This window comes from Channa argus, chromosome 7 (genome assembly GCF_033026475.1).
Source record: "Channa argus isolate prfri chromosome 7, Channa argus male v1.0, whole genome shotgun sequence".
Lineage (NCBI taxonomy): Eukaryota > Metazoa > Chordata > Actinopteri > Anabantiformes > Channidae > Channa > Channa argus.
In genome coordinates, this window is record NC_090203.1 from 17,589,851 (window position 1) to 17,615,601 (window position 25,751).

General features: G+C 41.0%; 1 protein-coding gene across 7 annotated transcripts in view; it reads left to right on the top strand.

The window, feature by feature from the left end:
* Positions 1–25,751, top strand: part of triob (trio Rho guanine nucleotide exchange factor b) — an 86,802-nt gene that overhangs the window by 57,034 nt on the left and 4,017 nt on the right. For 4 of the 7 annotated variants that reach the window (XM_067510333.1, XM_067510334.1, XM_067510336.1 and 1 more), the window contains 34 exons: positions 933–1,055; positions 1,382–1,576; positions 1,981–2,096; positions 2,905–2,971; positions 3,187–3,296; positions 3,400–3,469; positions 3,551–3,640; positions 3,809–3,901; positions 4,065–4,176; positions 4,412–4,602; positions 4,841–4,942; positions 6,002–6,141; positions 6,324–6,423; positions 10,082–10,331; positions 17,188–17,474; positions 17,587–17,757; positions 19,012–19,107; positions 19,512–19,660; positions 19,808–19,874; positions 19,968–20,071; positions 20,161–20,230; positions 20,392–20,481; positions 20,591–20,683; positions 20,771–20,821; positions 20,995–21,072; positions 21,320–21,511; positions 21,749–21,926; positions 22,099–22,997; positions 23,873–24,123; positions 24,240–24,369; positions 24,477–24,504; positions 24,717–24,879; positions 25,252–25,373; positions 25,525–25,603. In XM_067510333.1, the coding sequence (XP_067366434.1) occupies positions 933–1,055; positions 1,382–1,576; positions 1,981–2,096; positions 2,905–2,971; positions 3,187–3,296; positions 3,400–3,469; positions 3,551–3,640; positions 3,809–3,901; positions 4,065–4,176; positions 4,412–4,602; positions 4,841–4,942; positions 6,002–6,141; positions 6,324–6,423; positions 10,082–10,331; positions 17,188–17,474; positions 17,587–17,757; positions 19,012–19,107; positions 19,512–19,660; positions 19,808–19,874; positions 19,968–20,071; positions 20,161–20,230; positions 20,392–20,481; positions 20,591–20,683; positions 20,771–20,821; positions 20,995–21,072; positions 21,320–21,511; positions 21,749–21,926; positions 22,099–22,997; positions 23,873–24,123; positions 24,240–24,369; positions 24,477–24,504; positions 24,717–24,879; positions 25,252–25,373; positions 25,525–25,603 (5,057 nt within the window). Of the gene's footprint in view, positions 1–932; positions 1,056–1,381; positions 1,577–1,980; positions 2,097–2,904; positions 2,972–3,186; positions 3,297–3,399; positions 3,470–3,550; positions 3,641–3,808; positions 3,902–4,064; positions 4,177–4,411; positions 4,603–4,840; positions 4,943–6,001; positions 6,142–6,323; positions 6,424–10,081; positions 10,332–17,187; positions 17,475–17,586; positions 17,758–18,272; positions 18,800–19,011; positions 19,108–19,511; positions 19,661–19,807; positions 19,875–19,967; positions 20,072–20,160; positions 20,231–20,391; positions 20,482–20,590; positions 20,684–20,770; positions 20,822–20,994; positions 21,073–21,319; positions 21,512–21,748; positions 21,927–22,098; positions 22,998–23,872; positions 24,124–24,239; positions 24,377–24,476; positions 24,505–24,716; positions 24,880–25,251; positions 25,374–25,524; positions 25,604–25,751 lie in introns of those variants that run through there. The other 3 variants (XM_067510337.1, XM_067510338.1, XR_010914837.1) reach the window with 3 other exon arrangements.

Genomic DNA, 25,751 nt, shown 5'->3' on the forward strand with positions numbered 1-25,751 from the left:
ATTTCCCCCATAAACATTTTAACATCTGTGATTTCCATTCTAAACGTTTTATATTTTTCACAAGAATACCAGATCTGAGGTAAATGATGGGTAAAAGTCACAAGAACACCTAATAATTCTCAATCAAAACACTTTTAGATCAGCCATTGTTTAAAGATATGAGGACCCTGTGGACAGACTTTGGACAGTAGCAACCTTGATTCCTTTGCACACAACAGACTGAGTTGATGTTTAGAGAGTATTTCAGTTAAACATGAAGTTAACTATTGGTACCTTTTTATTTTTAAGATGCCAAAGCAAGTTAGAATCAGTAGTCAATTGGCGCCCTCTTGTGGCGTTTGCATAGCACAGGTCCGAGACACACAGCAATGCGCTTAACCAATAAAATAAGATGACATCATAGATGTTTCTAGGACATGGCTATTCTAAGGCGATCCAGGTATGCGTTCACATGCATACCCCCCCCTCCCTCCCCAGGGCCTAGCACTTTTTGGTCTCATTGTTTGACTGGACCAGTTCTGCTACTAAGAACAAACCTTTGGAAATGTAATACAAGACATGCATTAGTGAAAATGCTGACACTTAGCACCACATTCTCTGCACAATATACTGAAGATGTGGTACAAGTATATAATTCCTGCATTATTTTTCTTTTCAATTTTGTATAAATGATATTTTTCCCAGGTTTGAATTTGAATATGATGAGGGAATAAGCTCAGATTTAAAGAAACAAACGACTAAAAGCAGATTTTTTATACTGGGTTGTATAAATCAAATATGACTTTACTTAAATCAATTGGCCTTATTTTTATGTAATAATACAGTAGTAGTTTTAAGAACACTATCTTGTACCAGGTCGTCAGATTTGAGGAGTTGATCACTAAAATCCCTGCCGGGTCAATGTAGTCACCTGTGAATGGTTGTTTCCTCAGGCCTTGGAGTGGATCCATGACACCGGGGAGTTTTACCTGTCCACACACACATCCACTGGCTCCAGCATCCACCACACACAGGAGCTGCTGAAAGAGCACGAAGACTTCCAGATCACAGCAAAAGTTTGTACTATGATTAATTGACCGTGGAAATGGAGGCTAAAGAATTATATGTGCATGTTTTGGTGCCTGTTGATCTGCTCTTTTTTGTGCCTTTGCACACGCTCTGCTGTGAGGCCCATTCCCTCGGCACTGTATTGTCCTGACTCCTCTGTGCTGTGTCACTGTTATTATGTTAGAGAACAAGCCATTGTGTCCATTTAGAAACACACAGATTCCCAACTCTCCATCTCTGTCTCTCTTTATGTACCTTTGCTCTGCTGGTACTGCCACTCTGTAACCACCTCTCTCCTCTCCATGCCCTCCCCTAAATGTCTTTCTATTGACAGCAAACCAAAGAGCGAGTAAAGCTGTTGATACAGCTGGCGGATGGTTTTTGTGACAAGGGCCACGCCCATGCACTGGAGATAAAGAAATGGGTGTCCTCAGTGGACAAACGCTACAGGGACTTTTCTCTCCGTATGGACAAATACAGAACCTGCCTAGAAACAGCGCTCGGCATTTCTTCTGACTCCAACAAGGCTGTGAGTACTGATCGAATCTATTCTTCTTATTGTGTTTCAACAAATTCTATTCATCTAATTTAAGCTAAAGCTTTGGGTTGATGCTGTGTAATGAAACATTATGAGAAATGAGGACACAAGCTATTTCTGGCACAGGTCAAACTAATATAACCTTAAGCTGTAGCCTTTGTAGCCTTGACATTATACAGTATTTGTTGAATTTCATTATACCAACTGTTCTCGGCTTTCATTTTATTGTAGCTCAAAGTATGAGGTGCTCAGATGCACATGGATATGGGAGCCCTTGCATCATTGCATGATTCCATTGTAACTCCATCTCCCAACAGTTCATTTTAATGAAAAGGTGCTAGGGGAAAGCAAATGAAGTGTCGACTACTAACCACATCTGTCTCCTGTGTTTGCAGAGTAAAGAGCTGCAACTGGATATTATCCCAGCTAGTGCTCCAGTGTCAGAGGTCAAGTTGAGGGATGCTGCCCATGAACTTATTGAGGAGAAGAGGAAATCAGCGCGAAGGAAAGAGTATGTGCAACAGACATTTCTCTGTCACATGATTATTTTGTTGACTGCCTGATGTTCAGCATCACAGGTTTCCTACGCAAGCCTGGAAAAATGCCTCAATGAGTAATCAAGCCATTGACAGCAACCGATAAAAACATATTATTTTTCAGTCTAATTAACAATTTATAGTTGCAGCCAGAATTTGATTTCCCATTGTTGATAATTGATAATGTGGACGGTATTGTGAAAAAACCCAGTGAACATGAGCAAAGAAGTGAAAGTGAGCTGTGTAAACAGTGGAATTAAGTGCTTTATGAAGGAAATTCATACAGGAGGGTTTGCATCAAGAGCTTTTTCACCAGCCATAATACATCCACATACTTTAACATGAAGTGATATCTACAGTATATTTGTTGTAAGACATGTCATGCTAGAAGAGGTGTTAGGGGTAGATTCAGAGCAGTAAATTGATGTCCAAAAAGCTACTTTCTACTGTAATCATAGATTCTGACTGTAGATCAAACCATGAAAGCCACACATTCTCTTTGTGCTTTCAGCTGAACAATTTATCTGTTAACACATGCTAATGCTGAGCAACAGTAATGCACGGGCATTTTTCTATCATGTTATGTGGACGGAGTGATTGGGCTCAACATATCATTGGCTGGCATTGGCATTGCTGGCAAGTTAGGTTTTAAACAACAGCAGCTGCAATAATTAATTTTAAACCAATGTTGTTTGAATTGTTGTTTATAATTTGCTGTATGTGTAAAATACTTCTCCCAGTAGTTCCTCACTGTCTCCTCTCACACTGTGCATGTTCTTTCAGATTTATTATGGCTGAACTGATTCAAACTGAGAAAGCCTATGTGAGAGACTTGCGCGAGTGCTTGGATGTAAGTGTGCAAACACACTCACACAAATACTCATTTACCTCAAATCTCTGAAACGTTTTACTCATTTTACTTCTTCAGTGGGTAGCACACAAATTAAGTAAGATTATTTGAATAACTATGACATCAACTTTAATGATCAGTTGCTAATGATCATCTGATGAGTTTATGCATGTGTGTGTGCGTGTGTGTGTTTGTGTTTGTGTGTGTGTGCACAGACGTACCTGTGGGAGATGACCAGTGGTGTGGAAGAGATTCCTCCTGGTATTGTAAACAAGGAACACATCATCTTTGGGAACATGCAGGACCTCTATGAGTTTCATCACAAGTCAGTGATCATTGACATTCTGTATTATCACCTTTTCTTTTAATATGCAAAAGTGATTTCTCTGCCTCTGATTGTTCCTCCTGTTGTTTCTGCCCATGTACAGTATCTTCCTGAAGGAGTTGGAGAAGTATGAGCAACTTCCAGAGGATGTCGGCCATTGTTTTGTCACCTGGGTAAGAGATATTCTGTGACTATTTTTCACATATGGTATAGAGTCTTGTTAGTGAAGTACTCATGTTATTTCTCTTGCTCAGGCTGATAAGTTCCAGATGTATGTTAACTACTGTAAGAACAAACCTGACTCCACTCAGCTCATCCTGGAGCATGCTGGACCCTACTTTGATGTAAGCAACTGTTAATGCTGTTTGATGTGTGCTTTAACTTTTGAAATACGTGTCTCATAATTTGATGTTTGCACACCATGTAATACAGTACTCACTTTTTAAGCTTTCGTTTTATGCCTGTTGACGACCTAGATTTGTGTAACGCCTACATTTCTTTTGGTTTGTCAGGAAATCCAGCAAAGGCATCGTCTGGCTAACTCCATTTCCTCTTACCTGATCAAACCAGTCCAGAGAATTACTAAGTACCAACTGCTTCTCAAGGTGCAGCATGCATTTACACATACGGTAGCAAAAAAGAGACTTTAGCTTAACCTCCATTTCTTCCAGGCAGAGAAAATGCATAGACTGAATCCAGAATGTGAGCTACATCCCTTTTATTTAAATTGTGCTCTGTGTTTACAGTATGTGTGTGCTTCTGTTATAGGAGTTATTAACATGCTGTGAGGAGGGAAAAGGTGAAATCAAGGATGGTCTTGAAGTGATGCTCAGTGTCCCCAAGAGAGCAAACGATGCCATGCACCTCTCAATGCTGGAAGGTAGGTGTATGCACCCACTGAGGCATACACACACGTTGGACTTCCAATTTGCATTTGTGAATGAAGTCATGTCAGTCGCTTTTAGTAGTCGTTCAGCACAAATTGCAGAGCTGTGAGTCAGACATGGCTTCATTCAGCTTCCATTCATTTGCCACCCACAAACTTGTTTGTACATAGAGTACACACATTCAGACACCCTCAAATTGCTCTTTTCTTCATCTACCTTTCACTTTAGGTTTCGATGGGAACATTGATTCCCAGGGAGAGCTGATACTCCAGGAGTCCTTCCAGGTATGGGATCCCAAGACTCTTATCCGTAAGGGCCGTGAGCGACACCTCTTCCTCTTTGAAATGTCACTGGTCTTCAGCAAAGAAGTCAAAGACTCTAATGGGCGCAGCAAATACCTCTATAAGACCAAGCTCTTTGTAAGTAATGTGCAATTTATGTGCTCATACTCAGTTGTTTCTTTATTAGAGTTTTTGGTTGTTTTTTTGTACCAAACAAGCTGATAAGATGCACGGTGAAACTTACTGGGCCTGGCCTAGTCCTGGATCCAGTACGCTTAAGTTGTGACCACAATCATGGCTTGATAACACCAGTGCACGTGTTCCAAACACTTACTGCATTGTTTTTTGTTGTTGTTGTGGTTTTTTTCATCCTCAGACATCTGAGCTTGGAGTGACAGAACATGTGGAAGGAGATCCTTGTAAGTTTGCTCTGTGGCTGGGCAGGACTCCGACTTCAGATAACAAGATTGTCCTCAAGGTAACAAGGTTCATTTTATTACTAAAGATGAAAGCATAATGTTTGGTTAATGTGCTTATTGATTTTTATTTTTATGAATTTTTAACTGAATTCTTCCTGTTCCTAAATATTTTACATGATTTGATATTTAAAAAAAAAAAAAAGTGAGCACTGGGAACCAAAGATTTGCTTTTTAAAGGACTTGAGTTCTACCTCCAGCACATTGCAGAGGGCAAATTGTTCATGCATAAATAGAAAAAAGTCTCTCCATATCTGTAGTCCACCTACATTAAGTCCTACATTGTTCCCTCTGTTCAGCCAAGAAAGTTTACTCCCTGTAAGGGGCGAGTGGAGTGTTACTTTTTGCTACTTACCCACTCATCACATAGAAACATTAGCATAGCAGTTGCTGTATCATAATCCAAACTCACACGCAACTTGGTAATTCTCGCACAGTGAGTCAGAAGCAATGTTTTATTCAGGGTTTGTGTGTGTGTGCGTGTGTTTGAGACTGACGGAGAAAAACTTGTGCATCCCAGTGTAATGTATGTGTTACGGTGTGTGAGTGTGTGCAGTACAGCTGTCTGTTTTTATTACATAACCTTTGATGACCACTTCATCTGTGTCTTATGTAACACAGTGCCACAGCAGCCTTGGTGCTGCTGGTTGCTAAGTGAAGGAGGAAGAGAAGGCGCACACTCTTAGATAGTCATATGCTAAATACGGTGTGTACGCATTGGCTCAGTGACGTAAATAAACACAAGGTTGACAATAAAAGTGGAAATCTTTGGAGACATAGTTTCAAGTAGCGTCTAAATGTAGATGCGTGGCTCGAGTACAATGTTGATGGCGTCAAAGTATTCAGAGCATTTGGGATTACTGCTAAATAAGAACTGATCATGTCATATGGGTCAATAGGTCATTCATTCATTTCTGCCAAGTGAAACTTTTATTGCTTTTATTTTTCTTCCAACAGCTGTAGCATGTGAAAGGGGAGAACAAAAGACCAGGCCTCACTGCTGTACATATTGTAAGATTCAAGTTAACATTCACTTGACTTGATCACCTGTTGTGTCCCAGGCTTCAAGTATTGAGAACAAGCAGGACTGGATCAAACACATTCGCGAGGTCATCCAGGAGCGGACGATACACCTGCGTGGAGCTCTGAAGGAGCCCATCCACATCCCTAAAGCCACCACAGCTAAGCATAAAGGCAGACGGTAAGTTAACAGTCCATTACTTAGCTTGAGTCAAACATAGCAACTATAGGACCATGACACAACAGACATCCAGGCTGTTTCAGGAAATCAACATAATATTTTCAGTAACAGATCCACAAAAACATAATAAATATTAAAGATGGCAGTATTAAAATGACTGCAACGATTATTTCTGCCTGCAGGGATGGAGAGGAGTTGGACAGCCAGGGAGATGCCAGCAGTCAGCCGGACACCATCTCCATCACCTCACGGACCTCCCAGAACACACTCGACAGTGATAAGGTAGGAAGATGCACACACGTATTTTATTCCTTTTTGTAATACTTTATTGTGATGTGAGGAAATCGGAAAAAGTTTAACACAAAAACACCACCACAAACAATAAAAATAGACAAAAGTAAAAATGGGATTGTGTTATTAGGAACAGGATCTGTAAAAGTTAAAGGATGTGAGGACACCTAATGGTGGTCCTGCTTATTTGACATTTAGAGCTTGTTTAATATAATCAAAAATAATAAGATAAAAACCTGTCTTTGGGTAAATTTATTCACCCATAGACCATTTATGTTTGACTTCTGCTACTGCTACTTCCACTACGTAAAGCAGAGTCTGTGTTATTCTTCCAGATTGTTTAATTATGATTATGATGTTCTAAGCTTTCATAGACTCTTTTAAATTAAAAAAGCCAATGTAACTTCTGCTCTGAATGGTTTAGAATTAGACAGGAGAAGTCTGTGTAATTTGCTAATTGTTGCACACACCCTCTCCAGCAACTAGTATCTGAGCAGTTGTCATGATTATCTGGGATGATAAAATATCTCACACTGACTAAATTCCCTCCAGTGTTTTAATTAACGTGTGTTTAGGTTCTTAGTTAAAGAGTTTGTCCAGTCTTCTGTTAAAATTCTAATTTCTAATTATTTTTCTAATTACTTTTCCCATTAAATGTAATTCTGTTTACTCTTATGCCAAATCAAATTTACATTACCACACATACATTAACATACAGTAAAATGTGCTGCTGGTATTAGAATTTGTGATAATTTAAATTTTGCAAATTAAAACAAATAAAATTTGTGTGGAATCATCATATTTATGGTTTCTGCAATTTCAAGCATTCTATCTCCACCTGTCATATTTTAGTTTTCAAAATGCTATTAATTCTCATACGATTAATATGTGTTTTTAACAACACAATACAAGTATTATTGTTTTAAGTATTCTATTGTCCCAACAACATATTAGTATAAAAAAGTGCTGCACATGAAGCAACTCTATCACTACATGCAAGTTATTTCCTGTGAAAGTGTGTAAGTAAAGAGGAAGGAACCATTCATCTGACAGAGCAGCAATGCAATGTATGTATATGACCGCACCTGTGTGTGTGTGTGTGTGTGTGTGTGTGTGTGTGTGTGTGTGTTTGTGTATGTGTGTGTGTGTGTGTGTGTGTGTGTTTGAGAGAGAGAGAGAGAAAGAGAGAGAAGGAGAGAATCTTACATTGTACTGGGAACAAGGACATTCGGCCATGGTTATATCTAGTAATAGCACCACAGAAGGCCCGTCCTCCTACGCTCAGTATGAGCAGCGGTAAAGCTAACACACACACACACACTCACACACACAGCTAAAACCCAGCATACACAGATAAAAATGTTTACTTTTATTGACTGCTAATTATAGTCTGTAGCAGTGGTGTCTTACATGAGGTCGCTATTTTCACACTTGAATTGGACTTTCCCCAGCTTGACACACAGTTCTGCTGTAATTGGGAAGATAGGAGATTAGTTTATGCACACAGTATCACTGTTTAGTGAGCAAAGCTCAGGTCTGTATTGCTTCTCTTAATAAGAAAAAAAACAAAATTGTAAGTGTCTCCGTCTCATCCACTTGTGTAAAAAAACAAAGTTAATTCTCCATTGATCCCTCTGTTTAGGATATTGTCACATGCAGGAGCTCTGAAAACCCACAGTAACGTGCAAAAATACATTCTGTGTATCACTTTTCGAATGCCCATCCATCTCCCTCTTTCTGTGAGGATTCTGTGTGAGACCTCTCTTTCAGAGGCAGTGACAGTGGTGTGTTTGTGTTTGAGTGTGTGTGCACACGCATGTTCCTGTGTGCCGAGGCTTTAGTGACTGACTTGTGTGTTAGCAGCTTCAGCCTCCCACGCTCTCTTCACAGAGGATGCTCGTCTGAATGCCAGACAAGTCCTCACAGCTATCGATCTTACATTTTGCTTCAAATATGGAAAGGTTTGGGCAACAACCGTGTTTTTTCCCTCTAATTTTCTGTTGTAGTTTTTCTTGAAAAATATACAATATTGAGTTACATTGTGGAAACAATTGTCTAAAGGCACAAATGGATTAACTGCTCTGCTCCGGGAAAGAGGCACCCAACAGGGAATCGTTTAAGCTTCAATACTGTGATTGTAAGCACCCACAGAGGAGTGCTGTTGGCTGCTACAGTGGACAGCAGCAACTCTTCCATGGGCCTTGGGATGTTCTAATGGATCAGGATTTTAATTACCTGAGACTGATTTTCAGCTTAATTGATCAGCTTAGGTTTGTTGTAGTGAGCATCTTTATTTACAAAGTGATTTCAGACAGCTTTGGTGGATTGCTGTAGAAATCCAACTGCTGTGGATAGTTTACGAGCTTGTCTCTCGCAATGAAGGAGTGGAAAATAATGGAGAGACTGGAGGATAGGAGCTCACATCCCGTTTCTCAGCTCCTCAGCTCTTTGGCTTTACCGCACTACCAAAGGGTATGTTACAAATTATGTGTTTTGCGTTACTTGGGGGGGGGGAAAAGACCATGCAAGACTGTACAGTATGAATAAACACAAATGTCCTAATAATGTGCGGCGAGATCATTTAAAATGTAAACTGTGTGAATGTTGCTGTTTATGAGTTTTTGTTAATCTGTAAAGTATGTTACTTTTTTCATACATGAAGAAAAATGAAAACATTAAATGCTTTCAGTAAATGCGAATATCTATCTAACTGTTGCAAACTGTTGAAATAAGGACTTTAACACCCATAATAAGAGGAAAGGTCAAATTGGTCACATTTGTGGTTTTCATATTTGCAGTGCAGCAGCAGAATGTTTGCAGCCTCTTGTTTTCTTTTACTGTAGAGCTTCCTGTGAGCACAGCACACTTCTTCTAAGAGACATAAATAGCAACAAGCAGCTGCATTTTGTTTGACATGCTTATTAGAAAGTCCTTTGCAAATCCAGTGAGTAAAATGACCAAATCCATCACGCCCCATCTCTATCTCAGACTCAGGTGATCAGATTCAGACCGTCAGAGTGACGTTTTATATGCTAGAATGACTGACCAATTATCAGTACGTGTTCACTTTTACTTTACAGGGCTGTTCCAGTACCTGTGCTACTAGCAAAGGATAGTGTGTTAGGATATTTGCATGTTGTTCAGGAGCCTAATAATTCCATTTGGTAATCTTACCTACTAATACTAGCAGCAGTACTACCACTAATAGTAGTAATAGTAATTAATTACTAATTATTATTAGTAACTTCTTACCTCATTATCATGCTGCTGTATCAGCTTATGAACTGAATAGTGGTTTTTGACTTTTTTTATTTTAATGGCAACATGATTTAAATGTTTGTCTATTAGATTTGCAATCTATTCAGGTGCTCAGAGAGATGCAACAGTGGATTTTCCTGTGTACATTTAATGAGTATTGATGGGCTGACATACCTTTTGAAAAGTAGTTATTTTAAGTCCTTTATTAGTTTTTCAGTTCAACTATGGCTGTATACTGGTGGCACATACACATCAACTCAATATCTTGTGGAAACTGGGTGATAGATTTGTGCGTGAACAAGAGAATTATAGAAACAAAATGAACAAATATTTACATTTGTTCACTGATTGGGTTTATAGATGTCTTTGTTTTGTCCTCCTTCCATTTCAGCTGTCCGGTGGCTGTGAGTTGACAGTGGTGATCCATGATTTTGTGCCTAGTAATGGCAGCAGCGGGGAGCTAACGGTGCGCAGAGGCCAGACTGTGGAGGTTTTAGAGCGACTCCACGACAAGCCAGACTGGTGCCTTGTGAGGACCACAGACCGCTCTCCAGCTCAGGAGGGCATCGTACCCTGCTCCATGCTCTGCATCGCCCACTCCAGGTCCTCCATGGAGATGGAGGGGCTCTTCAATCACAAAGGTAAGAGGAGTGTTTCCTTGGATTTTCATGCCCACGCTGGCAGCTGGACTGGACGTTTTCTCACCCAACAGCCTTACATTGTGTCACACATGCACAAATGACACATCAGGAAAATGTACCAGAATGTATTTATTGTTCGCAAACATGGCACTGGTGACCGGTAGAAAATGTACCTCATACTCCAGCTGCTTGCAGTGCACCTGTGCATAGTGTGCTTAAAGCACTGTTAATATCCAGCGATCTTAGAATCTTAGTGTTAGCAATTGAACTCTTTAAAACAAGCCACACCCTCAGCAGGTGGCGGACTGGTTAACGCTGCCATGTCACAGCTTGAAGGTCCCCAGTTTGAATCTACTTTCCGGCCTTTCTGTTCGGGGTGTGCTGGGTAAGCAGCTGCATGCCCCTCCATTTTAACAACATGGAATATTGAATGGCCATGTGAGGATTCCACGATAGACATAATGTCAGAACCTGCATCTGTTTTGTGGAAAATTGCCTAAATGGTCTAATTAAGAGGAAGAGGTCTTGTGTTAATTGTGTGATTCTGATACTGTGTGTGAGTTCACATTATTCACCTTTCCTTATAGTTACAAAGAGAGTGATGTCTAAAATACAAATACAAAAACTTATTGTTAGAACTGTACATACCTTTACTTTACTGTATTTTTCTTGTGACCAAGAACAATTTGATATCATAATCTACCCTGTCTTAAGGTAGGATACAAAGTGAAAGAATATAGCTAACAAGGAAGTGAGAGGACATGGCTCTGTATACAGACCTGCCTCTGCTAATGTGTAATGTATGTGCTTTTTCCTCTTTCGCTTGTTTGTATGGTAATATAACGTACAAACATTTTGTGTTTAAAATTATAGGATACTCGGTCTGTGCATACTGTGCAGGAACTCACGACTTTGGAAATAGCTGAAACATTTATGTCCGATGAACAGTACAGGCAGAAAGGGCAGATTTTGCCAACTGATTGTTTCATGCTTTTCTCTCCAACTCCATTGTTTCTCATCTTTGTTTGGCTTCTAATGGTTGTTTTGTAGTTTTTGTTGTTGTTGTTTATTACTTGGTTCTGCATAACTTGCCCTCATGGTTTGCATCTGTGTAGTTGTGTGGTCAGACAGAGTGAGGAAGAGGAACCTCTCACTGTAGGGGTTATTGTGGACAAAAAGTGGCTGTTGCTGAGGAGGAGAAATTCAAGGGTGACAGAACATGTCTTTGCTACTCTGATCAGCCTTTTGTGTTCTCTGGCTGGTCGTGTAGGCCCCTTTTTCCAAAGCTGTGTAAGGGTGACTGCTAAAGACATTGTGTTATCCGGGAATTCTCCGGCTTCACCTGCTGTGTCTCACAACTGCATAATGAACTATTGGGGACAGATGTCTGTGTCTGGAATAATGTGAATGAATGTAACTTTTGTAAAAATGCGCTGCAGAAAGTTATGCTAACCAACACATCCCTGTTACAGTAAATCGGTTGTACATCACGTTTAATCTACATACTGATCACATTTTTTGTGATTATTCATATTTTTCTAATTACCAAATCACTCAATGTTAAAGTTGTCTTTCAGTGACCCAGAATGAATTGAGTAGAACACTTAATGTCGATAGTATTATTTACATATTAATACTGAACATTTTGCTCTTCGCTTCTGTTGGATTTTGTAGTTTATTCAAAGTATACTGCACAACTTGGATGCATCCTAGTGCATTTAAAATATGCACCCGCCCACACAAACCGAGTGGGTGCCTCTATACAGGATTTTACGGTAGATGTGCTGCATGTTTCCAGACGTCCCTTTGGAACAGGCGAGGCACAGTAGAGGCTTGCCCAATATCCTCACAGCAGCCCACTCATGAGGGAGCGAAGTCGATACAAAGACAGAGAGAGAAAGAAAGAAAAATACATCCTACTCTCTAATGCTGCATTTGACTTATTTTCTCACACCGGACTTCAGTTTCTCGTCCTGGAATTTCCGCAACGTAGTAACTATATAATCATTTTTACTTTATCCTAGTCATTTTAAAAAAAAAAACGGTGAAGCGTTCTGCATAGGGGCATCTTTCTACAGTATGAGCCAGTATTTCAACTTGGAATACAAGAAGCTTGATTGTTGACTGACAGTAGAGATGTCCCGTGGAATCGAGTCTTTAGTGTATCTAAAGCAGTTTTGCTCTATGGATTCAGCACAGGGAGGACACTCTAACCACTGCAAGTTCTGGTTGCTGGATCTGGGTAGGTGCCTCAGTTTAATAACACATTGCATAGGACAGAAGAAATTTCCCTTGTCTTTTGTTTATGCAAGCAGACAATATTTATAGGTAATAGACTTGGTACGTTGGTTTGTTGCCCATATTAGGGTTTGATATGTGCAATGAGAAAACACTTGAAGGTTACCAGTTTGCTGTTATGTTTAAGAGGCTGTTGTGATAGGATCTCAGGCTTCACTGCAATTTTGTGACATCAAGGCATCAGGCTACAATTGTGTAGGAAGAAGCTACAGTTCTACATTTTTTTAGTTTGTTTTTTTCCCATCTGTTCTTGATGGTGTAGATTCCACATCAGATATTTTTTTATGGGTTTAATGCGGGAAGTACTCACTGATAAAGTGTGGATTATGTTGTGGCATTACAACAGTGAAAGTAATTTGTTGAATGCACTGTAATGTGCTGATATCAAATCTCTAGAAATCACTTTGACAAAAGTATATCTTTGTTTCTATCTGGAGCCAAAGCCAGGCTGCCGCTGCACAGATGGGAAGAACATGTTATTGTAGACCCCAGGGAGAATAATGGGGTCAAACAGAATACAACCAAACAGAAAAGAATCAGCTTTTCTGCTTGGTTTCTATGTCAGCCTCACACAGCAAAATATCAGACTTTTTTAGCCAAACTCTGAATTTCCTCCCTTACTATGGTTGGTGGGGGCAAATATTCTACATCATTGTTTTTCCAATTCAGCCAGCCAAACTCCCTGGAGCTTTCCCACATGTGTGGGTCTGTGTGTTTGCATCAGTCCTCCTGGCTAAGACTGCCCAAAAGATGCTGCCCGCTTGACACCTTTGGAATCCCAGGCATGCTTCTACAGTTTACAAAGCAGGAGCTCTGCAGACTTTCAGGATCAATCCAGTTGTACAACAGCTGCTCCCCTCCCTCCTATTTTAAGACACACACACACACACACACACACACACACACACACACACACACACACACACACACACACACACACACACACACACACACACACACACACAAAGCTGTACATCCAGCATGTTCTTTGCAGTGGCTGAATTATTGTATCATCATGCTGCAGAATAATGAGCAAACATCTGGTGATGCAGTGCTGGGCATCTGGTGAACTCCTGCTGTGTCTTTTCTCGAGAAAATCAGCCCACAGAGACAACTGACAGCATGTTTTTATTAGAAGTTTGAATATAGATCAGATTTATCGCTTTTGTATCTTGAGCATCACTTTTGCCTTTTGTATGTTTAAACAGAATATTTTTGGCAGATAGCAGATTCCTTGAAGTTTTGTAGTATATCTTGCATGCATGTAACATGTCAAGTTTACTACTTTAGCCCAAAGGAATAATCACCTATATTAATACATTAGGTTATGGTACAGTTTAATCATGCCAAACACAGGAAGACACACTTAACCAGCAGCAAGAAATTATACTTTAATATACCCATTTTTGTTTCTCTTGAGTGAGAGCCTGACGAGCTGTTCCTGAGGTGGCTCCACAATGAAAGATGGTGTACAGGGCAAAGGCCAAGGCCAATGACCCCATGTTTCATCCATTTACACCCCTTTCAGCATTACCTCTTCCATTTAATTAGAGAATGCAGGCCTAGACACTAAAACTGTCAAGGTGGAAAGTTTTTAGTCATGTCACATAGAGGACAGGAGGAGGAGTTCTTAGCTCCACATTGTCCACAGTTCAGGTAATGAAGGTATATTTTACATTTATCCACATTCTGGAAATAATTAGTAAGTCATTAACGTAGGCCAACTAATGTTCTCTGATGTAATAGCTGAGATGCGCAGTACGTGATAACATGAAAACACGTTACACTGTTTCCTCAGTGAGTCTGCAGAAAGCAGAGTTAGTTTGCTCTACATGATCCTTGGCACCTGTGTTTGCCTTCCTGTTTCATTCTATGTAAGGTCCCAAGTTTCCATTTAAGTGTTACATATAGAAATAGTGTATAAATAGGTAGGTGTGTGGTGTCCAGTATAGCAGGACACACTAGTTGTGTGATGTGGAGTGTCCCCTAACTATAATTTTTCCCAACTGCTGAGGATTATTAAACCCTTAAAAATATACAAATTAAAAATATAATAGGAGACCAACAACAGCAAATGCAAAAGGTACCCCAGAGCTAAAGCCCCAAATAGCCATGTATGCACTCCTAGGTAAAACATTCCAGGGCAGGATGCTAACAAATAAGTATAACTTTTAAGTTAACTTTTATTTAGTACTGCGAGGGAAAATGGTGGAGGCAAGGAAATCACATAATCTTCCCCAAAATCTTTACTAAGCGGTTAGGTTTTTTGTAAACATTCCTGCTAAAAATCACTTGCTCCATCTTCCAGCATTTCATGCTTCCTCTTTCCCTGGAGATGCAACAATATCTCTCTGACCTTTACTCTGGATATACATGAATCACGGGATGAAAACAGGATAACAAGATGTGTTCTGGCCTGCTCTGTCTCGGCATATTCACATCACTGTTCACCTGACTTGATAGATATAGAAATTTGCAAATCAGATTAATGCAAGAGATTGTGACTGATATTACTGAGGATATGCTGTGGATATGACTGGCCTGGGATTTGTCAGAGTAGGTGCAAGTCGTCTGAAAGAAATTGGCTTTAAAGCCTTTACAGTGCCAGATAAGTGAGTTGTTTGTTGCTCTAAGAACTGTGCCTCCTCTTCTTTAACATGCGATGTGAGAATACATGCTTTGTATCAGCAGACTCCAGTAAAAATAAGTCTCCCAGAAGCTCAATGTCTGACACGCATGTTCAAGTGCAGATGCGTTCATTCATTCGAGAGCCAGCCTGAACCCACTCAACAATGTGAGTCTGTGCAGTGAGGAAAGGCAGAACTTCCACACCTGCTATTCATTAGAACCATTCAGCTTAGTCGCATGGTTTAACCTTATGCAACTTTAAAAACATTTTTTTAACCCCTTTAATGACAAAATGATGAAAATGAACCATGGTTCCCCCTAACCTTTTACTCTTTTGTCGAGCTGCTGCACTGAGTCATATCATTTGTAAAGATTTTCCTTAATATTAAGACTTTGATAACCCATTGACAATGATAGGTTTATTGGTGATTGCAAATTGTAACTGTGAATGGTCGTCTGTCTGTGTATGTCTCTCTGTGTTGAGCCTCAGATTAACTAGTTACCTGTCCAGAGTCCACATTATTTCTCAGCCTATGACAGCTCCAGCCCCCGGCGTCCCTAAAGGACACACGGTGAAGATAATGGATGGATAATGCATTTAGAAAACTCATCGCATTCTTTTCTACATTCAGCTTTGAAGCTCAACAATTCGCAGTATGATGTGATACAAACAGTTTAAAGAAGAGAATGATGTGGGAGGGAGTTCAGCCCCCATGCAGATGCGCTTGTTTTTGCAGACAGGTCCTCTCTCTAATGTGCTTCTCTGCCCTATAAAAACAACACTTCCTGGGATTTTTCTGCACCATGAAACAATTTGTTGCTGTACGTTACTGGCTTTGCACTGACAGTGATCATCTGTTCAGGAGTGTGTGATTAGAACTCCGTACTCCTGGAATGTGTCTCATTAGAATGTTTTAGTAGCAGTAAAAGTCGCTCTTCTCGTTTGTGATGATTGCTAAAAAAACAATTTGTTGTAACTGGGAGAGTGTTTGTTATTTTAACTTGTGTTGTAGCAGACATGGATTCTCATAAATCAATTTTTGTCGAAATCCAGTGTTTTTTTTTTTTCACACTTTGTGTCTAAGTGTGACGGCACAGAAGGAAATTCAACCCTAACATTAATAGAGAGGTCTGGTTTCTTCCTTCGATTGCCTGCAGCAGCATTTTTAATCATGGTGATGAAAATATTGAAGGGATGTCAGGAAGAAAAGGGGCTTTTTCTAATGAAAGGAATCAGAACAGGATTAAATCAGCCGACAGGTGCATGAAGTACTCAGACAAAGCCTCCAGTATCCATTTATCCTTATATCCTTATCTTTATACTTTCACTGCTCCATTTCCAGTCTAAGAAGAGCTTGCCTCCTACAGATTCCCCAAGGAGCCGTCATCATTGTGAGGGGGAGGCCGGCTTGCCAACTGCACATACTGTAACATTAAAAAACAGGACACACAAACAAACACACACTCAATTTTACCATATACAATTTTCTCCATTTACCATATTTTACCTAACTCATCCCTACACATATGCATTTGTACTGTTTGCTAAAACATGGAAAAAAGACAATTGTTGTCAACTTTAATCAAATTTGTAACAGTTTTGAGAAAAAAATGCATGTATTTGAGATCAATAAGTTTCCAAACATCATACTTAATTATTCCTGGATTATTTTGCTGCAGTGTCTTGTGTGGAATGAACAAACCTTTAACAGCACCAGACAGTATTAATCACACGGATTAGATGTCTAGTCTACTGTTAATACTCTGAATTCAAGAACCTGTCTGTCAGTGTAAGACTGATTGCAATTTCCAACCAGGTGTATTGATTTATTGTGACATCTCTCTCTGCATTTGGATTCTGGATTCTGGATCTGTACTTATGTTTTTATCATTATGAACCTCTTCTTCCTTCTGACTCTCTCACCTTTAGACACCCTGTCTGTATCCAGTAATGATGCCCTGCAGCCAGGCTCCAGTCAAACCTTGGGCCCTCACAGCTCACCAGGCCCCAAACGTCCTGGGAACACTTTGAGGAAGTGGCTGACCAGCCCTGTGAGGCGGCTCAGCTCCGGAAAAGCTGACGGCCACGTCAAGAAGCTCGCCCATAAGCACAAGAAGAACCGTGACGGCACAAGGAAGAACATGGATACGATTCCTGGCTCACAGAAGGACTCTGATGACAGTGCCGCTACACCACAGGACGAGACCTTGGAGGAAGTAAGAACAGACAAAGAATTGGATACCGCAACACTGTGTGCACATTCCAAGAGCTGGTTTTGGTTTAGACCTACCAACTGAAAAAATGATGGTGCTCTCTTTTTTTACTTAGCGTATGCGTAATGAAGGGCTAAGCAGTGGTACCCTGTCAAAGTCATCCTCCTCAGGAATGCAGAGCTGTGGCGAAGAAGAAGGAGAGGAGGGGGCTGACGCTGTCCCTCTACCTCCTCCAATGGCCATCCAGCAGCACAGCCTGCTGCAGCCCGACTCCCAGGATGACAAGGTGGGTCACGAAGGCCAATGTGAATGAATGCATGTATTGGCTCATGTAAATATACACGGTGGCAGACAATGGTATGCAGAAAACACAATGCACCGTACCACACGTTTCAAATGCGGGATGTGCTTCTTAATTTAATTTTAACCAAAGCAGAATTGATTTATGTTGTTTTGTATCTCATTTTAAATGAGCCATACATGCTTTTTCTTCAGCAGCAATGCTGTGGTAATTGGACGGAGGGTTGCACATGGAAAAAAACACTGTAGTCAGCTCATACAGAATACATTGTTCTCCACAGATAGGCCCCTATTAAAACGGTTGAACTTTAAAGATTCTAGTATATTTGTTTTCCTTTCAAGATTACCTCAGCCGTAATGTACGCATCTGGCATTTTATAGTAAATATTACTCTTCAAGCACGCACAAAGCTTACAACTGGACAACGAAAGTTTTACATTGGCACTAACTTCTTCCTTTTTTCCTCTCTTTTTCTTCATGGTTGCATGTTCCTTCTTTCAGCATTATGTTGTTTTCTGTTCTGCTTCTCTTCTTTCCCAGTTTGCCCATCTGTCCATGTAAAGCCAAGTCATTATCTCCACTCTGATTCCTACTTTATTTAACCTTTTTCTCACCTTTACTTTACTACCTTTCACCAAATATAATTTACATTCCCACAGAGTTTAATTATACTACTTTTGCTGAAATGAATACTCCATTCATTCACTCATTCACTCACATGTGTTTCTGGACTGGTAAGGGGTTTGTGGGAGTAAATGGTAAATTCCCATTAGGTCTGGTTGTGTACAAGTAATTCTCTTAAATCTTTACCTGAGACTGGGCTCTGTTGCAGAGGCACACTTCCTGTCCAGTGGAGTATTAAGCAACACTGCCTGCTTTATATAAGTTGTTTGACCAATCATGGAGCAGCTGCTTGAAGAGCAGCCCAATCCCACAGCTTAGCTTTGACCTAAACCCTCCTCATAACCTGCTTCGCAAGACCAGCCCGTGATTGGCTCCAACTTTGTCCCCAATTAATCCTTTATTAGGTAAATCTCAGACACAAACGCACACTCACACACTGGTTCTTACAGTACAGTATGTGGACATTTGGAATATCAAGGTCCAAAGTCAACTATGGTGAGCCTGATCACATTCACAGTAGTAGTCAGTGAAGATGTGTCCTGTCTGTATGCATGTAGACCTGCCAAGATTTACGGTAATTTTCTTTCTTTTTTCAAAATGTTCTCTCGTTTCTTAGTCTGCGTCTCGTCTGTCAGCTCGTCCCAGCAGTTCAGAGACACCTAGTGCTGCTGAACTGGTCAGTGCCATCGAAGAGCTGGTGAAGAGCAAGATGGTGAGAGAGGAATAAGCTACACAAAACAATTTCAATGTTTGCACGAGCTGAATACTTCTGTGCTGGTGTTGCTAACAAAGAATGGCATGATGATTAGTCATCTGTCAGGACTGTGACTCACTGTGCCAACTGTCCACTGTTCCAACAAATGGAACATTGCACCCTGGCCGATAGCTTAACACACTTATGCCCACTGGCGTGTATACAGGCACATACCAGCCAAAGGCAGGGCATTTGTCTCTGGGGTCATACAGTACATTTTTATTCTGTTCATTGTTAAGTTAATTAAACATGCTGTCAAAACACCACATACTGTAAATACTCTCTCAACTGCTGTTTGTTCAGCTGTGTTTGTGTTTATCTTTCTTCATCCTCTCCTTGCCTGTGTTCCTCTCTTTCCTTAGTCTCTGGAAGATCGTCCCAGTTCTCTGTCAGTAGAGCAGGGCGACAGCAGCTCCCCCTCCCTCAACCCCTCCGACAACTCCCTCCTGTCCTCCTCTTCACCCATTGATGAGGTGGATGAGCGCAAGTCTGGCTTCCTCAAGAGAAGACAGTGAGTTATAAACTTGGGTTTTGACAAACAAAATCTGCTTGCGATCAGTCAGTTATTAGCATTTTATGGAACATTTCGGAAGCTCATTGGTGTCTAAATGCATTGTTTTTGTTTTATACCAATGACAAATTCTGTTTTCCTTTTCAGTTATGTGCTTCTAGAGCTTGTAGAAACTGAGAGAGATTATGTCAGAGACCTTGGATCTGTGGTGGAGGTAAAACACAACTAACCAAAAACAAAAGACATTTATCAAAGGGTTGTTTTCGGTCAGTGTTGCTTTATCTTTTACTTTCCTTACTCCATTCAGGGCTACATGAGCAGGATGAAAGAGGAAGGGGTTCCAGATGACATGAGAGGAAAAGACAAGATTGTCTTTGGAAACATCCATCAGATCTATGACTGGCACAAGGAGTATGCTTTTGTTAATGTTGTCTCATTTAGCCCAGAGACACACAGCACCGCCAAGTAAATCACAAGTTTCTCTCATGGTCTGTTCACAGTTTTTTCCTGGGAGAGCTTGAAAAGTGTTTGGAGGATCCTGACAGGCTGGCTACTTTATTTGTCAAACAGGTCAGAAACCTGTCCACATTTACTTCCATATGGTCCTTGGCAAAGCCTGGATTTCAAATACATTTTACTGTATTAAAGAAAAAACAAGTTAAAGGAGGTAAACATTTCAAGCCTTCATAGTTTTTTCCTACCTGTGTGTTGTGACTTTATTTCACTAATAGGAACGGAGGCTACACATGTACATTGTGTACTGCCAGAACAAGCCAAAGTCAGAGCACATCGTGTCAGAGTACATTGACACTTACTTCGAAGTAAGATTGTTAAAACATTTTAAACCTAGACAATCACCTCCATAATGTCTGTGTTGTTCAGGTGACTAGTGTTTCCCACAGCTAATAATATCTGTTTGTCATTCCTTAGGACCTTAAGCAGCGATTAGGCCACAGACTGCAGATCACCGACCTGTTAATCAAACCTGTGCAACGCATAATGAAGTACCAGCTACTTCTGAAGGTACACCTATCATGGTGGAGACTATCCATTTTGATCTCACTGATCAACAAAATCAACATATCTATAAGCATTTCTATTCTTCCACAGGATCTTCTAAAAGTGTCTAAGAAGGCTGGAGTGGACACAACAGAGCTGGAAGTAAGACACTGTCCAGGTTTTAGCTCAAGGTTTATTGAGGTCATGACACCTACAAATGTTATTATTACATAACTGCCAGACCCACATGTTTCATTTGTTTATTGCATTTATACTTTATTCTAATGCAGGTAATTTGACTCTTAAGATTTGTTTACTCTGATATTCTACTTTAGAAAGCTGTGGAGGTCATGTGTGTCGTCCCCAAACGCTGCAATGACATGATGAATGTTGGGCGCCTTCAGGGCTTTGATGTAAGTCCACTTAATACACTAATAGTAGTGTCGGCATGTCTCCATGCCTGTTCTTTGGATGGATATAATGGATAAAATATTTTACATGTGCAAAATAATTGTGTAATTTCAGTGAGCTGCCACAAGGTGTCAGTGTGCACAAATTGTTTGCATCTCCCATTCTTCTTGAGGACGTGGCTTCATTTCCCTCTCATGTCTATGAAAATTGGTATTCTGATATTCTGTCTCTCACTTCTACTCTCTTTAGGGTAAAATTGTAGCTCAGGGCAGATTGCTCCTCCAAGACACCTTTATGGTTTCAGACCAGGATGGAGGGCTTCTGTCCAGGATGAAAGAGAGAAGAGTCTTCCTGTTTGAGCAGATTGTGATTTTCAGTGAGCCCTTGGATAAAAAGAAGGGCTTCTCTACTCCTGGCTACCTCTTCAAAAACAGCATCAAGGTGAGTAAGGCTCAATAAACTTACAGAGAGCTACTTTTGAAATTTGAGCCTTTAATTATATAGAATCAGAATAGAATTATTATTGTAGAATAATAATAATTCAAATGTTGATAATGGACTGTGCGTTCACCATCTGTAGATTGGTAGTTTTTAATCAAGGCACCTAATCTCAAACTACTTTAACTTTCTTTTACTTTCCTTTCTGTGTCTTCCTCTATCCACATTTGACCACTCTAGGTCAGCTGGTTGGGTTTAGAAGAAAATGCAGATGACCCCTGCAAGTTCACACTTACTTCCAGATCATCTAGTGGTAACTCAGAGAGGTACACACTCCATTCTTTGAGCCCTGGAATCAGTCACGTCTGGATCCACCAAGTCAGTCAGATACTGGAGAACCAGCGTAATTTCCTCAATGGTAAGACTGCCTACATAAACTTTTGAGCTTTTTTAATTTTACATTCAAATTAACTTGTTGAATGAGGACACATTGAGTAGAGTTGTATGTTTTCTTGACCATTTCTTTAACTGTTTGCAACTTATCATGATGGATTCTTTGTTGAAACCTTGCTCCTCATCCTCACTCACAGCTCTGACATCCCCTATTGAGTATCAGAGGAACCATGTGGGTGGCGGCGGACCTGGCGGTCCACCCAGCAGTAGCAGCAGCAGTACTGGAGGCCTGCCAGGGGGCAGTAGCAGCTCCAATACTACCTCCAATATGGGAGGCGGAGGTGGCGGTGGTGGCTCTGGAGGATCAGGGGACAGCTCCTCTTCTCTGTGTGCCCCTCGCTCTCGACCGTCTCGCATCCCCCAACCATCCTCACGCCTTCCACAACCTGTCCACCACCACCATCCCCCAGGCCCTGAGGGGCCTGACAGATCAGCAGGTATGTGGTCACCCTGCTACCCTCAGTTCCCTCAGTCCCTTCCCTTTAACCCCTTCTCAGACAGCACAACAAATGGAGAGCTGTTAGCCACAGAAGTGCCCAAAATGAGGATGCTGGATAATCTTCATGGAAGTAACAGTAATAACAGTAACAGGGCATCAGAAAGTGTGGAGGACAATGCCAGAACGACTCTGGGGATCTGTGAAGAAACCCAAAAACATCAAATAACTGGAATACCAAAAATGGTCGTGGCTCCTCTGAATTTGCCCCTAAATAGCCCTCGAGTCGGGACTGTTACTCCTTTGATTTCACCACAGTCTCCTGGTGGAGGAGGAAAGGAAGTATTTGTTCCCTCCAGCCCAGCTCATAAAAGCAACACTTTGTGGGCTATGGTTCCTCCTCTACCTCCGTCTCCTGCCAGCTGGCCTGCTTCCTTCTCCTACACCAATGATAGTGCTGGTGGAGGCGACTCTTTGGGCAGGGGAAGCCACGGCATGCCCTCTTTTCACCGCCATTCCACCCACAGTAAGGACACAGACCGAATGAGCACCTGCTCCTCCACCAGCGAGCAGTCCATACACTCCACCCAGAGTAACGGGGTAAGATGTCAAGTCGAGGCCCGGTCAGCAGAGAGGCCTAGAACTACTCACTTAGAGACTAACACCTCCTTCGATCACTGGCTGTCAGTCAGTCGGCCTGCCCTGGCTTTGAGAATGGCTTATACATGCAACAAATACTACGCTGGAGATTAACAGCAATCTGAGTGCACTAACTTCTCCAACAGTGTGTGTGTGAGCCTGCTAACTATGTGGATCTGACTTAAAGAGTAACCGTGGTATCTGCATCCCTAAACACTGTGAGCTTCAGAATGTGTTTGCTTCATCTGCAGCTAATACAATCTAACAGTTAACAAACGTGTTTTAAAAACACCCTTTCTCTTTCATTTTTTTCATTGCTGTTAAACAGGAAAAACCACATATGATTATTAGTCATCTCTGGTCCTAACCTCGTCTCGTATGAGGAATTCTTTTACTCCTTTTCGCTGTTGGACTTTGCAGTGGTTAGCATTAAAACTACACCGGCTGCTTCACGTCAGTTTCTCTTTCTTTCTTCGCGTGGATAGTGTGCCTTCTGTGTCATCGTCTTCACACCTAGAACTAATTTCTTATGTCATTATCACAGTTCCGCTTTTCTGACCCGAGGATCGTAACTTCTGCTTTTGCTACAACCTCTCAAAAGTATTTTGCAATGCTTCATATGCAGCATGCATCAAGCATACTGACAAGGTTATTTGTGTTTGTGTCAAATCACACATTTGATTTGTATAAAGCAACTGATAAGTTAATAAACAAATGTGTGTACCTTTTTTTTAGAATAGCCAGTACTATACATGTGTGATTGTGAGATAAAAAAAGAGCTAGTTTGGGTCACACTGTGCTATATATTTATGTCTGAAATGTTTGTTCTCTGACAGAGTGAAAGCAGTAGCAGCAGCAGTGTGTCCACCATGTTGGTGACTCAGGACTATGTGGCAGTGAAGGAGGATGAGATCAGCGTGGTGCAGGGTGAGGTTGTCCAAATGCTGGCCAGCAACCAGCAGAACATGTTCCTGGTGTACAGAGCTGCAAATGAGCACTGCCCTGCAGCTGAGGGCTGGATCCCTGGCTACGTATTAGGACATACCTCATCCTCTACGACACCCGAACTTCCTGAGGGAACCATCAAGTGAGAATTGACAATTCTCTTGTTCCACCAACAAAAACAAGCAACAGTTTTTGCCATGCTTTTTCCGTAACAAAATCAAACATGAAATCCCTCCGTTTTGGTCTTGTTTGCTGTAGGAAATCGTTATCGTGGCACACAGCACTCCGTATTCGCCGAAAATCTGAAAAAAGAGACAAGGAGGGAAGGAAAATGGAGAATGGCTATCGCAAGTCTCAGGACAGTCTTGCCAACAAAGTTTCTGTTAAGGTAGAATGTATGAAAATAATTATTAATAATTTATAAGTTATATGTTGCAAGTGATTTTTCTTTTTACATGTTGCCTATAGGATTTAAAGTCTGTTCTTTCATTGCAGCTTCTAAATCCCAACTTCATCTACGATGGTATGTACAAATGATAGGTTTTGTCTAGGAATGAATGAGTGTGTGTTTGAGATGACATAGGAAGCCTATGAATGAACGAATAAACCCATAAATCCTACAGATCTACACATTTGAATTTGTAATTATGGTCTTTTGTGGCTCTTTCTTTCCTTTCTATTTTTTACAGTATGAGATTTTTACTTAAACTTAAACCTTGGACCTTTTCTCTTTAGCTTCTCCAGAGTTCCTCGTTCCTGTTAGCGATGTAGCGTGTGAGAGTGGTGAAAGTGTTACTCTAAAGTGCAAAGTGTGTGGTCGACCCCGGGCTACGGTCACATGGCAGGGCCCTGACAACAGCACTCTGAGTAACAACGGACGCTATAGTATCACTCTCAGGTGACCCCATCTATTCTTATCCTACTGTAGTAGAAATCCACTTGAGCATGAGAAACATGCAAAATTAAAACCATGCTGCCCTATTTTCAGTTTTACTTCTCTGCTGTTTTGTCCAGTGTTTTTATACAAGCTGGACTTTAATTTGCACCATTGTAGCCACAGAGATTCAAACTGTGCATTTACCTTCCTTGCATTTGCTAACTGTTTGTCTAAATGTTAAATTTAAAAGAAATTAACTGAATGACAAAGCAAAGATAGGGAGAGAGCCCAAGTAGCATCATAGAAACACAGAGTATCCTCATTCTTGCATGATGCTTGTTGTCTGTTCTCTGATGGCTTTCTCTACCTCTTCTTCCTTCTGTCTTTCTACAGTGAGACAGGTGAGGCAGCCCTGCGTATCCTGGGAGTGTCTGTTGAGGACAGCGGTGTGTACACTTGTGTTGCCACCAGTGTAGCAGGGTCTGTCACCTCCTCAGCCAGCCTCAGAGTCTCAGGTGAGAGTCCTGTTGTGTTATGAATCCTTCTAACTTTCGTGTACTAGTAAGTGATTACAAACAGCCAAGCAAAAAGCCTCACTTGAATGGGAGCACTTGCTTGGAGAAGTTAGAATTAGTGCTTAGTATGCTTGCCACATTCTGTCCTCAGGAAATTCTGATGATGGCAGTGACGTCCTATGGATGAGTAGCTTTGAGTCCTACTACACAGAGATAGCTGAACTGGGAAGGTAAGAATGTAGTGATGAAATCCCCTGCTGTTTCCTCTCTCACTGTCTGACTGTCATGTGTTGCTCACTTGCCACATCAAAGCTATTATTGTACAATATTTCTGAAATTGTGACACATACAGTATATTTGCAAAAGCCGTAGTGAGGC